Source organism: Chiloscyllium plagiosum, chromosome 1 (genome assembly GCF_004010195.1).
Source record: "Chiloscyllium plagiosum isolate BGI_BamShark_2017 chromosome 1, ASM401019v2, whole genome shotgun sequence".
Lineage (NCBI taxonomy): Eukaryota > Metazoa > Chordata > Chondrichthyes > Orectolobiformes > Hemiscylliidae > Chiloscyllium > Chiloscyllium plagiosum.
The window spans coordinates 123,418,410-123,436,439 of NC_057710.1; the positions used below are offsets into that span (position 1 = coordinate 123,418,410).

General features: G+C 39.9%; 1 protein-coding gene across 5 annotated transcripts in view; it reads left to right on the forward strand.

The window, feature by feature from the left end:
• Window positions 1-18,030, forward strand: part of wdfy3 (WD repeat and FYVE domain containing 3) — a 402,022-nt gene that overhangs the window by 143,868 nt on the left and 240,124 nt on the right. For all 5 annotated transcript variants that reach the window (XM_043696098.1, XM_043696088.1, XM_043696116.1 and 2 more), the window contains 3 exons: window positions 9,407-9,505; window positions 14,026-14,219; window positions 14,498-14,952. In XM_043696098.1, coding sequence (XP_043552033.1) covers window positions 9,407-9,505; window positions 14,026-14,219; window positions 14,498-14,952 — 748 coding nt within the window. The remainder of the gene's footprint in view (window positions 1-9,406; window positions 9,506-14,025; window positions 14,220-14,497; window positions 14,953-18,030) is intronic.

Genomic DNA, 18,030 nt, shown 5'->3' on the forward strand with positions numbered 1-18,030 from the left:
TCCCTCTCCAGCCTATCACCCTCCCCCTCCACCTATCGTATTCCCAGTGCTCCTCCCCCAAATTCACTCCCCTCTACCTTTTATCTCAGCCCGCCTGGCACACCAGCCTCATTCCTGAAGAAGACCTTATACCCGAAATGTTGATTCTCCTGCTCGTCGGATGCTGTCTGACCTGCTGTGTTTTTCCTGCATCACATTTTTCGACTCTGGTCTCCAGCATCTGCAGTCCTCACTTTCTCCTAAGGGGAAAATGAGGCAACCATGCCAGACAAAAGAATTCAGATGTAGTATAATAGCAAAAGAAAAAGCATTCATTGTAGTGAAGATTTTTGGGGAGCCTTTAAAAACCTGTAGATGACCAATAAAAGAGCAATAAGTAATGAAATGAGGGTAAACTAGCTAGTAATATCAAAGAAGATTGCAAGAGTTTTTTTTAAGATAGTAAGGTAAGAGAGAGGCAAAATAATAGACGTTGGACTACTGGAAAATGAGGCTGGAGAAGTACAAATAGGGAGCAAAGAAACAACGAAGGAACTGAGTAGGTACATTGCATCAATTTTAACAGCTAGCAGTATACCAGAACTTCGAGAGAGTCAGGGTAGGGGACAGAGGTGAGTGTAGTGGACATCATTAAGAAGGTGCTGGGGAAGCTGAAAGAACTGAAGGTGATTAAATCACCAGAACTGGATGGTCTGCATGCAAGGAAGAAATTGTGAAAGCATTGGTGGTGATCTTTCAGGAATCAATGGAGTCAGCGAGAGCCCTAGAGTGTTGGAAAATGGCTAATGTAACACTTTTTAAAGAAGGGAGGGCGACAGATTAAAGGCCAGTTTGCCTGACCTCAGTTGTTGGTAAGATTTTAGATTCCATTATTAAGGATGATATTGCGGAGTACTTGGAGGTGCATGGAAAAATAGGGCTGAGTCAGCATGGTTTCATCAAGGCGGGGGGGCGGGGGGACATGTCTGACAAATCTGTTAGAATTATTTGAGGAGGTATTGAATGAGTCAGCAAAGGAGAGCTAGTGGACATGATCTGTTTGGATTTCCAAAATTTGACAAGATGTTGTACAGGAGGCTGCTAAATAATTGAGCCCACGGTGTTAGGGGCAAGGTACTGGCATGAATAGAGGATTGGCTGATTGGCAGAAGGTGGAGAGTGGAGGTAAAGGAACTGTGTTCAGGATGGCAGCCAGTGACTAATGGTGTTCTGCAGGGGACAGTGTTGGGACAACAGCTATTCACATTATACATTAATGATTTTGGCGAAGGAATTCTGAGCATTGTTGCGAAGTTTGCAGATGACAAAGATAGGTGAAGGAACAGGTAGTGGTGATGAAGTGAGACTGCAGAAGGATTTATACAGGCTAGGAGAGTGGGCACATGGAGCACAATGTGGGAAAGTGAGAGGTAAAGTGCTTTGGTTGGAAGAAAAGAGACTATTTTCTAAATGTGGAAAGGCTTCATAAATCGTCAGCACAAAGCGACTTGGGAGTCCTTGTTCAGGATTCTCTTGATGGTAACATGCAGGCTCAGTTGTTAGTTAGGAAGGCAAATACAATGTTAGCATTGCTTTCAAGAGGGCTAGAATACAAGAGATGAGATGTACTGCTGAGTCTGTAAAAGGCTCTGGTCAAACTACATGTGAAATATTGTGTAGTTTTCATAGAATCGTAGCATCCCTACACTGCGGAAAGAGGCCATTCTACCCATTGAGTTTGCACTAACTCTGCGAAGAGCATCTCACTCAGACGCAGACCCCCACCCTATCCCTGTAACCTGACATTTACCTTGGCTAATCTCCCAACTTGCACATCCTTGCTCCACGTCTCCATACCTCAATCTAACTTGGTCCAGGATCAATGCCTGCCAGCACCATCCATTACTGAGCCAATCAAGTTGGCTGGCAGCTTCCCAGGGTGGAACTTCTTCCCTCTTGAGGAGTCAAAGTCCTCTTCTGTCCTTGTTAATGGCATGGATAGCAGATCATTGCTGAGGAGTCTACCTTCCTGTTATTGAGTGACTTTTTAATCCTGAGTGGTGTGGTGGAGGTGAACAATCTGCTTGCACATTGAATTCAGCCCTCAGTCTCAGGATAATGGATTCACTTAAAACTGAGAGAATTTTTCTCATTCAAAAGATTGAGAGTCTTTGGAATTATCTATCTGTGTGAGCCCTCCATTGTTGAGTATATTTATGCCTATCATAAAATTTTGGTATCTGAGAATTGAATGATAATGAGGCATGAACAAGAATGTGAAATAAAGGTCACTATTCTAAAGGTCAATATTCTAAGGGGCAAAAGGAGGTGAGGAAATAAGTATAACAGCTATCAATAGAAAGCAAGTATAAGGGGCAGTAATGGGGCTAAAGGCTGGTAAGTTCTGTCGACCTATGTGGATACATCCTATATATTAAAGAAAGGTCGTTGCGAAGATCATGAATTATAGTAATTTTCCAGGAATCCTTCGATTCTGAAAAAGCCCCAGGTATCAGGAATGTGCCTGTCTAGCACCTTTATTTGAAAAGGTAAGGAGAGAAAAGACAGTTAACTATAGGTCAGTTAGCTTAACATCTGATATTAGGAACTGTTAGTGACCATTAGAAACAATGATAGCCTTTGGAAATACATATTGTTGGAAATACATACATCAGCCTTCCTGATGAAGAGCTTATGCTCAATGTCGATTTCCCCTGCTCCTTAGGTGCTGTCTAACCTGCTGTGGCTTTCCAGCACCACACTCGACTCTTAGAGATGTACAGCTTGGTCCAACTCATCCATGCTGACCAGATATCCTAAAATAATCTCGTTCAATTTTCCAGCTCTTTTCCCCATATGCCTCTAAATGCTTCCTATCCGATACCCATCCAGATGCCTTCTAAATGTTGTAATTATACAGCCTCCTCCACCTTTTCTGGTAGCTCATTGCATACAGGCACCATCCTTTGCGTGAAAAAGTTTCTTTTAAATTTTTCCCCCCTCATCCTAAACCTATGCCTACCACTTCTGGACTCTCCCAGCCCAGCAAAGAGACCTTGACTCTTTACTCTATCCATGCCCCTCATGATTTTATAAACCTCTATCAGGTCACTCCTCAGCCTCTGATGGTCCAGGGAAATCAGCCCCAGGGCAGCATGGTAGCTCAGTGGTCAGCACTGTTGCCTCAGCGTCAGGGACTTGTGTTCAATTCCAGCCTCTGGCGACTGTCTGTGTGGAGTTTGCACATTCTCCCTGTGTCTCTGTGGGTTTCCTCCAAGTGCTCCGATTTCCTCCCACAATCCAAAGATGTGCAGGTTAGGGGAATTGGCCATGCTAAAATGCCCATAGTTTAGGGATGTGTAGGCTAGGTGTATTAGTCTGGGGTAAATGTAGAGCAGTAGGGAATGGATCTGGGTGGGTTACTCTTCAGAGAGTTGGTGTGGACTTGTTGGGCCAAAGGACCTGTTTCTATATCTTCTATATCTATTCAGCCTCTCCCTATAGCTCAAACCATCAAAACTCTTTGTGAATCTTTTCTGAACCCTTTCAAGTTTCACAACATCCTTCTGATTAGATTGAGACCAGAATTGCATACAGTATTCTAAGAGTGGCCCAATGAAAGTCCTGTACAGCTGCAACATGACCTCCCAATTCTTATACTTGCTGCACTGACCACTAATGGAAAGCATACCAAATACCACCTTCACTCTCTTATCTACCTGCGACTCCACTTTCAAGCAACTATGAACCTTCGCTCTAAGGTCTCTTTCAGCAATAGTTCCCAGGACCTTACCCTGAAGTGTATAAGTTCTGCTCTGATTTGCCTTTGCAAAATGCAGCACTTCACATTTATCTAAATTAAACGCCATCAGCTACTCCTCGGCCCATCTGATCAAGATCCTGTTATACTCTGGTGTTATGTACAAACTTACTACCTATGTCTCCTATGCTCACATCCAAATCATTTATATAAATGACAAAAAGCAGTGGACCCAGCATTGATTCTTGTGGCACGCCACTGGTCATAGGCCTCCCGTCTGAAAGGTAATCCCACCACTACCACCACCACCCTCTCTCTTCTACCTTTGAGCCAGTTCTTTATCCAAATGGCTAGTTCCCCCTGTATTCCATGTGATCCAACCTTGCTAACCAGTCTACCGTGAGGAATTTTGTTAAATGGCTTACTGAAGTCCATGTAGATCACTTCACCAGTCTACCCTCATCAATCCTCTTTGTTACTACTTCGAAAAACTCAATCAAGTTTGTGAGACATGATTTCCCATGTACAAAGCCATGTTGACTATCCCTAATCAGCCCTTGCCTTTCCAAATACATGTACATCCTGTCCCTTCGGATTCCCTCCAACAATTTGCCCACCACCGATGTTAGGCTCACTGGTCTATAGTTCCCTGGCTTTTCCATACCACCTTTCTTAAATAGTGCCACCACCTTCGCAATCCTCCAGTCTTCCAGCACCTCACCTGTGACTAATGATGCAAATATCTTAGCAAGGGACCCAGCAATCACTTCCTGAGCTTCGCACAGAGTTCTAGGGTACACCTGATTAGGTCTTGGGGATTTATCTAACTTTGTGTTTCAAGACATCCAGCACCACCATCTCTGTAATATGGACATTTTTCAAGATGTTACCATCTATTTCCCCACATTCTATATCTTCCATGTCCTTCTCCACAGTAAACACTGATGCAAAATACTTGTTAATATCTCCTCCATCTCCTGTGGTTCCACATATAGGCTGTCTTGTTGATCTTTGAGGGGCCCTATTCTCTCCCTGGTTATCCTTTTGACCGTAATGTATTTATAAAATTCCTTTGGATTCTCCTTAACCCTATTTGTCAAAGCTATCTCATGTCCCCTTTTTGCCTTTCTGATTTATCTCTTGAGTAAACTCCTATTGCCTTTTATACTCTTCTAAGGATTCACTCAATCTCTGCTGTCTATACCTGACATATGCTTCCTTCTTTTTCTTAACCAAAACCTCAATTTCTCTTGTCATTTATCATTCCCTACACCTACCAGCCTTGCCTTTCACCCTAACAGAAATATACTGTCTCTGGACTCTTATTATCTCAGTTTTGAAAGCTTCCCATTTTCCAGCCATCCCTTTACCTGTGAACAACTGCCCCCAATCAACTTTTGAAAGTTCTTCCCTCGTACCGTCCAAATTGGCCTTCCTTTAGTTTAGAACTTCAACTTTTTGATCCAGTCTATTCTTTGCCATCACTATTTTAAACTGATTATAGTCACTGGCCCCAAAGTGCTCCACCACTGACACTTCAGTCACTTCCCCTGCCTTATTTCCCAAGAATAGGTCAAGTTTTGCACCTTCTCTAGTAGGTACATCTGCAAACTGAATCGGAGAATTTTCTATTACACCTGACAAATTGCTGTCTATCTAAATCCTTAACACTATGGTAGTCCCTGTCTATGTTTGGCAAGTTCAAATCCCCTACCATAACCACCCTATTATTCTTACAGATAACTGAGATCTCCTCACAAATGTGTTTCTCAATTTTCCACTGACTTCTGGAGGGGTCTAGAATACAATCCCAATGAGGTGGTCATCCCATTTTTATTTCTCAGTTTCACCCAAATAACTTCCCTGGATGTATTCTCAGGAATATCTTCCCTAAATACAGCCGTAATGCTATCCCTGATCAAAAACACCACTCCCCCTCCCCTCTCGCACCACCCTTCTATCCTTCCTATTGCGTTAGGATTAACATTAACCTGCCAGTCCTGTTTATCCCTGAGACATGTCCCTGTAATTGCTATGATATTCCAGTCCCATGATCCTAACCATGCCCTGAGTTCATTTGCCTTCCCTGTTAGGCCTATTCCATTGAAATAAATGTGGTTTAATTTATTAGTTCTACCTTGTTCTCTGCTTTGTTCCTGACTGTTTGACCTGATTGTTTGACTTGCTCCTTTTTCCCAACTACTAGTCTCCGATTGATCTCTTTCCTTACTATCTGTCCGGGTGCCACCTCTCCACCTTCCTTGTTTCAATCATCCCATGCAGCTCTAACAAATCTCCCTGCAGTATATTACCTTCCAGTGTAGGTGCAATCCGTCCTTCTTGTCCAGGTCTCTTCTACCCCAGAAGAGATTCCAATGATCCAAAAATGTGAACCCTTCTCCCCTGCCCCAGCTCCTCAGCCACACATTAATCTGCTCTATCCTCCTATTCCTACCCTTACTAGCTCGTAGCACCAAGCAATCCAGATATTACTACCTCAAAGATATCCTTTTTAAGTTCCTGCTTAACGTTCTATATTCACCCTTCAGAATCTTGTCCTTTTCCTTTCTTGCATCATTAATTCAATGTGCACGATAACCACCTGCTGGTCCCTCTCTCCTTTGAGAACATTTCTGCACCCTCTCCAAGATATTCTTAATCCTGGCACCTGGGAGGCTACACACCATTCTGATTTCTCACTGCCAATCGCAGAAGCGTCTGTCTGTGCCTCTGACTAGAGAGTCCCCGATCAAAATTGATTGCTTGAAGCCTGATGTTCCCCTTGTTACATTTGAACCAGTCTCGGTATCTGACACTTGGCTGTTCCTGTTACATTCCCCTGAGAGTCCATCATGTACGTTTTCCAAAACAACATATTTGTTTGCGATGCTGATATCCCCATGAAATTCCTGTGTTACCTGCCTCCCCCTCCTACCTTTCCTGAAGGTAACCTATCTGCTGATAATCTGTAATTTTTCTCCCTTCCTATAACTGCCGTCCATCACCCCCCCCCCCCCCCCAAAGCTCCTTTAAATTCCTCGTTGCCTGTAACTGCTGCTTCAACCAATCCATGCAATCTGATAGGATTTGCAACAAAATACTTCCTGCAGACATAATCCTCAGGAACATTGAACCTCTCTCTAATCTCCCACATCGGCCGGCAGAGCACATCACTCTACTAAAGGCCATCTTTGCTTTTTTACAATCTACAGACCCAGAAAATAGCACTGTCTTACTGCTCTAAAAACACTGCTCCAGGCTAACTTAATACTTATGTTTTATATTTTTAAAATTTAATCGAAACAAATCTCAAAAAAGCATTATAATCAAAAACGAAGCCACTCCACTCACTATTGTAGATTTACAGCAATGTTACACTTAAAAACTATGCAGTTAGCTTCTCCTGTACTGTCAGCTCTTCCACACAGATTCTTCCAAGGTCAGTTGTGAATTTCACTGTTTATTAATTTTTCCTATATGCACTCCGATGTTCAAAGATACTTGAACTCAAACAGCAAAGGCTGTAACTGTGTAGATTCACTCTTGTGTCTAACAGCAGTGAGAGTTTCTTTCTCTGACCACATGGTCTGTACCTTTGTCTGTCGTCGTCCTTTTTAAAGTGCTGTTGTTTTGATCTTTTTTCCCCCTGTTCCAAACCAATGCAACAGCTTATAGGACAGTAATTACTGCTCCTGGAATTTGAATAAATTACCTCCAACATGCAAAATACTTCAAGAAAGGAGCAGCTCTTACAGCCATAATTTTTTCCCATCCTAAATCTTGGGTTACTAAATTAGCATGGATAGAGAATTGGCTGACTAGTAGACAGTTAAGTGTGTCACAGGGATCAGTGCTAAGGTCACAATTATTTAGAATATATATTAATGAATGTACTTTTACTAAGTCTGTACATAACACAAAAATAAGTGGGAGCGTGACTGTTGAGGTTGACACAATCTGCATAGGAATATAAGGGAACAGTCTTGGCAGATGGAATATAATGGAGGGAATTGTGAAATTATGAATTTTGGCAGAAGTAGAGGAGCTCAATATTTTTTAAACAAAACTGCAGGAAGCTAAGTGTAGAGGATTTGAGAGTCCTTGTCCATGAATCATAAAAAGCTAACATCTAAGTCCAGTGGGTAATAGGAATGGCAAAAGAAACATAAACCTTTATTTCAGAGGGAATGGTGTACAAAAATAGGAAGGTTTTTGCTCAAAGTATACAAGGCGTGAGGCAGACCACATCCGGAATACAGTGAATAGTTTTGGACCCCTTATCCAAGGAAAGAGTGCTGGCATTGGAGGCAATCCAGACAAGGTTCACTAGGCTGATACCAGGCATGGAGGAGCTGTCTTATGAGGAAAGGGTGAGTAAATTGGGCATGTACTCATTGGAATATAGAAGAATGAGAGGTAACCTTATTAAAACATAAAGTTTCTTAGAGGAATGGACAGTTTAGTGGGGAAAGACTGTTTCCCTTTGTAGGAGAATCTAAGACCGGAGTGCTTAATTTCAGAATAAGGGGTTTCACATTTAAGACCGATGAGGGCGAATTTCTTCTCTAAGGGTACTGGATCTGTGGAATCCTTCACCACAAAGGACATTTGTGGCTGGGTCATTAAATATATTCAAGGCTGAGATAGCCCTTGCTAATCAAAAATTTGCCTATGGGGAAAAGGCAGGAAAGTGGAATTGAGGATTATTAGACCAACCATGATCTCCTCAAGGCAGAGCATTTTGGATAGGTTGAATGGTCTTTTATTGCTCCTACATCTTTTGGTCTTGAGTCATAACTCTTTTGAATAGCAGAGCGGGCTCAATGGACTGCAGGTTCTGTTCCTGCTATTTCTTCTGTGTTATATTCTTACTTTTTTTTTGCAAAGTGTCTATAGATTCGCTAGATTATAACTTGATGGAAAAAAAAGTATTCTCTAAACTTGTTGATTAAAGAATTTGTGAACAAAGTTTTTTTTCCTTTTTAATGGAACAGTTGTGTTAAATGGTATGGCATAGATACAGACTATTGGGTCCACTCATCCGTGCTGAGTTTCAACTTCCCTCAAGCATCCTCTCTATTTTGCTCATTTAAATGTATCATCATAGCTCTGTATTCCCTTCTCCCTTAGATGATTTACTTCAACTACTGCCTGTAATAAAGGCTTTTGCCTTCTCACCACTCTGGACAAAGAGGTTCATGCTGAATTGTCTATTGGAATGGACTTTCTTATATTGTCAACATCTGTTTTCTCTTGTGGGGAAAGTATATCTAATCTCTTTGTATCTATTTTGTCAAAACCTTGCATCATTTTGAGATCTTTCCTGTTTCCACACTGTAGGGAATCTAATCTAATCATCCCTTAACTGTTTATCAGCAGAAAGGAAACCAAGCCTGTTCAGCATATTCTGATAAGTATACTGATGAATTTCTAGTATAATCCTTGCAAAATATAGTACCTGTGATATCCTTTTTATGATATGACGGCCAGAACTGCATACAATACTCCTAAGTGCGGTCTAACCAAGTTGCATTGCAGGTTTAGCACAGCTTCCCCATCCTGACAGTGTATAAGAAAGTTGCAGCAACAACTTCATTTTAAATATTGTATTGCAACTAATTAACTTTAAATTATTTTAACTATTAAATTTCTTTTTCTGCTGAGTAGAATACAAAACAAATTGTTCATTTGAAGACCGAAAACAGCTTGCCTTATTAGTGATGGAGACGCTGACGATACTGCTGCAAGGATCAAACACAAATGCAGGTAATTAAGAGTTCTCTACTAAGTTCACCTAGTAAGCATTTGTAGTAGTTCACAGGTTCTATTTTTGAAGGACATATTTAATTCTGTGCTAGTGCATAGATGTTTGCATATTATGTAGTATAGGCAGTCAGGCTTATTCTGCCAAGCTATTCCAGCTATTTTTCTGCTGAACAGTACATGGTTTTAGTCTACATACAACAGAAATTAATTCATAAGAGGATTTTTCATTTAAAAAAAAAAGTAATTCCTTTAATAATAGAGGGCTGCGCTGTTAAGATTGCATTCAAACTTGTCATTATAGCTTTTTCTTAATCATCCTGTCTGTTGGCTACTGTCAAGGGGAAAGATGTTTTATTTACTCATTCACAATGTTGGGATTGCTGGTAAAGGCTGAATGTCTAATTGCTGTTTAAGGATCTCTCTTTTTGAACCACATTAGTCCAGATGCTCAAAATACAACCACAGTGATGTGAGGAAAGGTGTTTAGAAAATTTGATTTGCATGAAAGAGAAAGCAATATATTAAGTCAGGGTGGAGTGTAGCTTGGAGGTGAACCTGCAGGTGCTCTGTTCCCATGTGTCTGTTACCTTTTTCCTCCTGTAGATGGGAGAGATTGCAGGTTTGGAAACTAAAGTTGGTGAGAGATTCAGCAAAAACAAATGCCATGATTGTCAAAGGCTGATGTTTGGATTTTTCTGATTGGATTGGTCATTGCTGGAGCTTTGTTGTGAATGTTACTTGCTGCTTAATCGGCCTCCGTGTCAGGTCTTGTTGAATGCAGAAATGGACTGCTTTGGTATCTGAGGAATTTCAAATGGTGCTGAACATTGTGCACTCGACAGTGAACATCCTCATTCCTGATATTAGGATGAAGGGAAGGTCATTGCAGAAGCTGAAGATGGTTGAGCCTCGTACGCATTTATCTGAGGTTCTCCTGCAGAGATAGCCTGACGTAGCGATGATTGTTCTGCAGCAACCACAACTGTTTTCCTTTGTGCAAGTTATGACTCAAACCAGTGAAAGATTTTTCCATTGAATTCAATTTTGTTAGGTCTTGATGTCAAACTCAGTCAAATGCTGCCTTAATGTTAAGTGCAGTTACTCATCACAACTCAGTTTTTCAAACAATTATAGAAAGGTTGAACAAATATAAACAGGTATACTAGAATAACAACCTGGTATCAACCAAGCCGCCAGATATGAGAGGCAGATCCTGCCGATTCAGTCCTACAAAGCCCTTTTTGCTAATCTCTGAGGAATTGTGCCAAAATTGGAGAGCTGTCTTACAACAACATTGATATGATTTGGTCAGTAAATGTTCCAGACTCTTGGGTGACTTGTGTCCTGTGAATGATTCATGTTGGTCCTCACCGGAGGTTCCCCCCATATTACAGTGCTAATCTTTAGTAAATTTGATTAATGCCACATGATGTCAAAAACTGGCTCAAGACATTTGCCAAAGATAAGGCTATTGGCACTGACTATATCCCAACTGTGGTACTGAAGATCTGAAATCCCGAACAGGCTGTGCACCTAGCCAAGGTTTTACAGTCCAACTACAACATTGGCATCTAACCAATGGTATGAAAAATTGCCCAGCAATTTCCTGTACTCAAAATCTGTCCTTACCAAGTCTAGCCATATATTATTTTAAACACAGCATTGTGATTATTATTGTGGAAAGCTGGTGACTGAATGCTCTGTGTTTAGAAAAGTTCTGGGTGTAGCTATTTGTATTTAAATGGGCAGGTGAACCTTGTTATGCAATAATCTAAATTACTCAGGTTTGAGTTTTTGATGTTTTTGCATAACTGAAATGGCTAATTTGTGCAGTTTTACCTTTTGAGCTTGACTTTCTCCATGGTTTGTGTAATTGATTATGGGACAAATTTGACGAATAGGAAAGCTATATTTGACGAATATTAAAACTATAGTTGTAATTTATGATATGTTTTCAGCAGATTCTATGCTCTTTTATTTCATTGGAAATTTGTTTTAAGTTTGAATCTCAAAACTTGTTGTCAAACATTTTGGAAATAGTCATTCATCTCTTTCAGAAACGCTTGGTGATTTTTGAATCAATTCACATCTTTAAATTAAATTCATATTTCAATCCAAACTGTTATGTACCACTCAGGTTTGTCTTTTAAAACCTGAGGAAAATACAGTGAGCAGTCCCAAATGTACTTGAGTAATTTTTTAAAGATTTGAATAATGCTCTGCAGGAGACTAGTATGTAATAATTTGTCCTCAAAAAAAAATTGGCATTTTAATATAAGAAAGCAGAGCAAAATAATGCAAAGTTCAATCTGCATATTATTAACGATTCATGGTGAACTACATAGCAGGAAACCTAATTTGTCAGGAAGTTCTGGAGAATCTCAGCAGATCTGGCAGCATCCGTTGAGACAAACACCATGATTCCTACTTTCTAAATGTAATAGACTTGAATTCTACAAATGAATTTATCTAAGTTTCTACTGTTAAACTTCAGTTCATAAAACTTTTCCTGCCTACTGATCTGACGAATTTCTCCAACACTTTATTTTTATTTCACGTTTCCAGCATTCGCTGTCCTTTGTTTTTATTTAGCATTTTTTTACCAGGGCAGATTTCATGTTGATCAACAATTAGTGATAGGTCTTGTGAATTTTGTATATTATATCTGTATTCATTCTTTTTTTTTTACACAGTTTAGTTCTTCAGTTGATATGAACAAAGTCATAGATTTTCGTTAAATGTCGAGTTTTGGAAAGAGCATTTCCTTTTCAGCTGTTGTTAACCAAGTCAACAAAAGGAGCAAAAGCATTTAGTGTTTAAATTATTGCAGGATCACCAAGCAAGATACATTGCAAGCCAAGTTTTAAACAAAAGGACAAGCATGTTGATTTTCAAAGTAATTTGATTTTAAAAATATCTAATTTACTATTCAGGTTGATGTATGTGAATTTTTAAAGCTTCAGTATTTTCACGAAAGTATTTGATACGCTTTAATTGTATGTCAGTGCATAATGTAATTTCAGAAGTATCTCATTATGTCATGCAGTACACAGCTTCTGGCTCATTTCTCTTCCAAACAGGTTGCCAAATATTTTAAACGAAAAGAGCACTGTGAATATCTAATTTGTGTTTCATTACTATTTTTGGTATGTTGTTTAGTTTTGCAGATTAAATTTAACAGTGCAAAATCAGATAAATCCAATTGAGTATTTTGAAGTCCATTACACTTAGAGATCAAACTAATTTAAAAAGGTTGCCCATGTTTGATTAATAGCATCAGAATAAAAGATGCTTTGTTTGCTTTAGTTTAAAAGCGTTCAGGTCCAATACAAAATTGTAACTGAGATATACTTAATTGTCAGCATCAGATTAAGGAACATAGAGTAGGCTATGTCGTCATGGACATGCATAGATCTTAAGCAGGTTTTCTGGTTTCAATTGTTCTGTTTTCTTGAAGGTTAGTTACACCTTGAAGCTGGGAGAGTGTTGAAGGAACAAAGTGGCTTCAGACAGCACAAGTATTGCTGTTAGCAGGTACCAGCCACTTGGGACACAAGAACTCCCTAGGGGCTGTTGGACATTTTGTGCAGCTGAGAATAGCGGTAAAGGGAATTCACATACAGTACTTTTTTCGGGGCAGTTGAGAAATAATATAGCTCAAGGAAACTCCACGGTAGAGTCAACTCAGTGAAGTTGACCATTCTCTGTATAACTGGAATTGTGTCTATGGATAGGTGCTGGAATGTAGCATCAGAAGTCCACTGAAAAGCAGTCTGATTTAGTTTGAACCAGCAAGATATGAGTAGTTATTTAACCATGCATGACGGAGCAGTTGGTGAGAGGGTTTTGCAGATATGTCTTCAAAATGGAAGAAATGGCCTCTGTTAGAAAGGAGTCAAGATTTAAATTAGTTCTGTTAATCTACAGTGACACTAATGTTTGGGGAGTGCTGCTGAGAAATTTGTAGGATCTGTCTTGACTGCATTTGGCATTTGATGTACTCTTGAGTGTTGTTCAACTACTGTCTAACTGTTACACATATTTACTTCGCATTAATTCTGGTTTTGAAGTATAATGTGTTTGTAATAGTTACTGGTCCTTTGTTTTTCAAATCTGTAGAATCTTGTCATGTTAGTTCAGCAAGTACGTGGGATCCTAAACTTTATTTACTGTAAACAAAAGTACTAGTCCTTAGCTAGATCATAACATTAATGTGGCAGTCTTTTTACAAACCAGAGCAATAGTTTGTACCAAGGAATAGACTTAACCTTCTGTATTATGCATGATTGTTGTTTCTTTGTTCTTTTTCTTGAGAACTCCAATTCCCTATGTCAAACCTATGCCTAAAGGACAGGCATGACCTAGTTCATGACCAGCTATCCCACTTTATTTTATCAGTCACTTGGACCGATGAATAATTTTCAGAGTTTTTAAACAGAAGTAAAAGTTTTTGAAACAATGCATGTTTCAGTCAAAGGTGATAAAATAATTCAAAACCAATTGTTGTTTCACGTTTTTAGGTGTTTTCCGGGAGTTTGGAGGAGCACGATGTGTGCACAACATAGTGAAGTATCCACAATGTCGGGAACCTGCACTGATGATTATACAACAGTTAATTTTGTCCCCTAGTGGAGAAGATGATATGGGTACATTGTTAGGACTAATGCACACTGCTTCATCTGCAGAACTGAAACTCAAAACTGATATTCTGACAGTGAGTACATGATATTCAAGTTTTAAATTCTGTTTTCCATTATGGTTCCTTTATTGATACGTGCTTCTGCCTGAATCATTCAGACTTGAGACTGCCTCAGGTGATTATCTACTGCTGCATGATTCTTACTAGTTGGCTACCTGTTCTTATATTTTTGGAAGAAAAATAAGGTCAAACTAAATCTGTTTTATCAATCATTAAATAATATGTCTAGGTTGACTGCAATGAATGTGTTTATGAACTACATTTTTATTTTGTTGAAATGCATGTCTCCACAGGCTCTTCTCACTGTGCTGAGAGAAAGTCACCGCACACGAACAGTGTTCCGAAAAGTTGGGGGTTTTGTTTATGTCACATCGTTGTTGGTTGCCTTGGAGCGATCCTTGAGTTATGAACCCAAGGGAGTGTGGGAAAATGTGAACTCAGACCAAGCCTTTGAACTAGTGCATACAGTTATTTGTACATTAACAGCAGCAATGCGTTATGAACCTGCTAATTCTCATTTTTTCAAAACTGAAATTCAATATGAGAAACTTGCAGATGCTTTGCGTTTGCTTGGCTGTTTCTCAAATGCACGACAATTAGATTCGGTTACTTGCTGTCCTTCAAATATCCAACCGTTTCAAAGAATGCTTGAAGATGATGCACCATTGGAATCTGTTTGCCCAACACTGAAATATTGTAGTAAAGTTTTCTCTTGTCTCTACAAAATGGCCACAGACTCTTTTGATAGGTAGGAATATCATCATTTTGATCTTTCCTAATTTTGTTTACAATGTAAAATTTTATTTTAAAAAAGCAATGTTTAATAGACATTGCACATGTATTAGTATAGCTAGTTCAATTATATTTCAGATTTGATAATGGATTACTTTGTAGTATTTTGATAGTTTCTATGTTTTGTATCAATTTGTGATATATATGCTGAATAGGCTAAATGTTGTTGATTGGTATATTGATTTTTTTTTTGTCATTAAATCCTAATACTACAAGTTCTAGGAGTGAGTAACTATTTAAAAGCAGCTTGCATTCTACAATAGTTCTTAGGATTGCATGGTATATATGCTATAGGGGCTGGATTTTAACACCATTTGCCTTTGTTTAGACAACCCAGAACCGATCAGTTCATTTCTGACAGTTTTATCTTCCACCTTATGGTTTTCACCTGCCCTTTGCTAAAGGCATTTTAATAAAACTGCTCATTTTATTTCTAAATATATTTACTCTTGTATATGACTTCATCCTCTTGACAATAACAATGAAAGCTTATTTGATTTTCATTAGCATTAGAATATTTATTGGAAATCTGATGCTTTGGCCACATCTTGAAATCAAAATTTTGGAGATAAGTAGCTGCCTTCTTTATAATGTCTTGTTTTGCATAGTTAAGTTACTTAATTCCTTTTTGTGTAAAGTTTCTGCAAAGTAATATTGAGTTGAATTTGTTTTAGGAGAATTTGTAAGGTTTTCTGTCGATTGCAGAGATTGATTGCTAAACACGTGTAAAACTTCCAATATATTTACAGGCAGTTCTTCTGTAACACAATGGTTGCGTTCTTGTGCGACCCATGCTCTCTAAAAATCGTGCAAGAAAAATAGCACTGAGTGTTGGTGGTACAATTGTGTTATAGCCAACACATGTTTTAAAAGTTTGCACTTTAGAAATAGCATCCCCTATTTGTCAATTGCATTACAGCCAATTTGTTGATGATATGCGCGTTATAGCACAGCAACTTGTACATGTCATGTTTATTATCACAGTTGATATAATGTTTTGCATCACAATTCTTCAAATACACAGTGCAGAGGCTTAGTGATTCCTAGTTTTTAATTGTTCTTCATTCTTCGAAGAGTGACCTGAAAGTAGTTAACTTCCCTCAACTGGTCTGTTTTTTTTAATCTTTGAGTTTTGTTGTTTACATCCCTTGATTGTTCAGGACATTTTGTAAGTTTAGAATTCAACAATGTCTAGACATTTGCATCCATTGCTATGCCCACACCTACACTAATTTATTTTCTGGAACAACTACTGCTTTTGGAGTCTACCAGACTATTTCTATATGAAAAATGCAATTTGAGGGGAGGGGCATGCATTAAGAGTATATTTGCTTTAGAAATTTTGTGCACTGAATTCAAAATAGGTATACACCACGAAGGAACTTGAGTTACAAGAAGAAACTGACTTGGGAATGAAAGTAGTCCGAGGAATGAGGGTGAAAGTTGCAGGAATGGATTGGATTAAACATTTAAAAAATAAATAAAGAAGCTGATATGGTCAACTAAATTAGGAAATGGATAACCAATAACAGGAAATGTGAAATGTTTACATGTTTGCTGTAAATGATTAATTGCAAAACAAAAATAATAATTGGGCTATTCTACCATCTCAAAGATGACATCATATCAGGTGATTGTAGATTTTGGGCAAGAGGTAGAAACGGGCAGTGCAGGACTGTGGGACTATGAGGTTGGAGGCGGTGGACGGGAGATCCCCTGAGACGATGAGGTTATGGATGGTCTGGGAGATAATCAGGTGATTAGGGCGGCACGGTGGCACAGTGGTTAGCACTGCTGCCTCACAGCGCCAGAGACCCGGGTTCAATTCCCGCCTCAGGCGACTGACTGTGTGGAGTTTGCACGTTCTCCCCGTGTCTGCGTGGGTTTCCTCCGGGTGCTCCGGTTTCCTCCCACAGTCCAAAGATGTGCAGGGCAGGTGAATTGGCCGTGCTAAATTGCCCGTAGTGTTAGGTAAGGGGTAAATGTAGGGGTATGGTGGGTTGCACTTCGGCGGGTCGGTGTGGACTTGTTGGGCCGAAGGGCCTGTTTCCACACTGTAATGTAATCTAAAAAAAAATCTAATCTAGACAGTGGATATCTTTCTTCAAAAGAGAACACAGGCAGACTTTCCAACATAGAAGTTGATTTTCTGTTGGTAGAGGTAGGCTGATGACCAGAAGAAGTAAAATAGAATTTTCAGATTAGACAGCACTGCTAGAATGATGCAGTTAAAGGAAGACTTGCATCTGGGGTGGATTTATTCTGTACATGCATATCAAAGAAGTGGCTAGTGAAATTGCTCGCATTCTTTCTGTCATATTTAATGATTCATTAGAAATGGAAGAATACCTCAAACAATGTTAATTGTTTAAAAGGGAACATGGCAGAAATGCGAGAGTTACAGGTCAGTGTACCTTGCATTCATTGTGACTAAAATGTTAAGGATAATTAATTGCCCGGAGCTCGCGGACACCTCCTCCGACTGCGCCCTTGACCATGACCCCACCGCCCACCACCAAATCATCATCTCCCAGACCATCCATAACCTCATCGTCTCAGGGGATCTCCCATCCACCGCCTCCAACCTCATAGTCCCACAGCCCTGCACTGCCCGTTTCTACCTCTTGCCCAAAATCCACAAACCTGACTGCCCTGGCCGACCCATTGTCTCAGCCTGCTCCTGCCCCACTGAACTCATCTCTGCATACCTCAACATGGTCCTGTTCACCCTTAGTCCAAGAACTCCCCACCTACGTTCGGGACACCATCCACGCCCTCCACCTCCTCCAAGATTTTCGCTTCCCCGATCTCCAACTTCTTAACTTCACCATGGACATCCAGTCCCTGTACACCTCCATCCCCCATCACGAAGGACTCAAAGCCCTCCGCTTCTTCCTTTCCCACCGTACCAACCAGTACCCTTCCACTGACACCCTCCTTCGACTGACTGAACTGGTCCTCACCCTGAAATCTTCTTCCTGATCTCTCCGCCCCCACCCCAGTCTGTCCTATCACCCTCACCTTGACCTCTTTC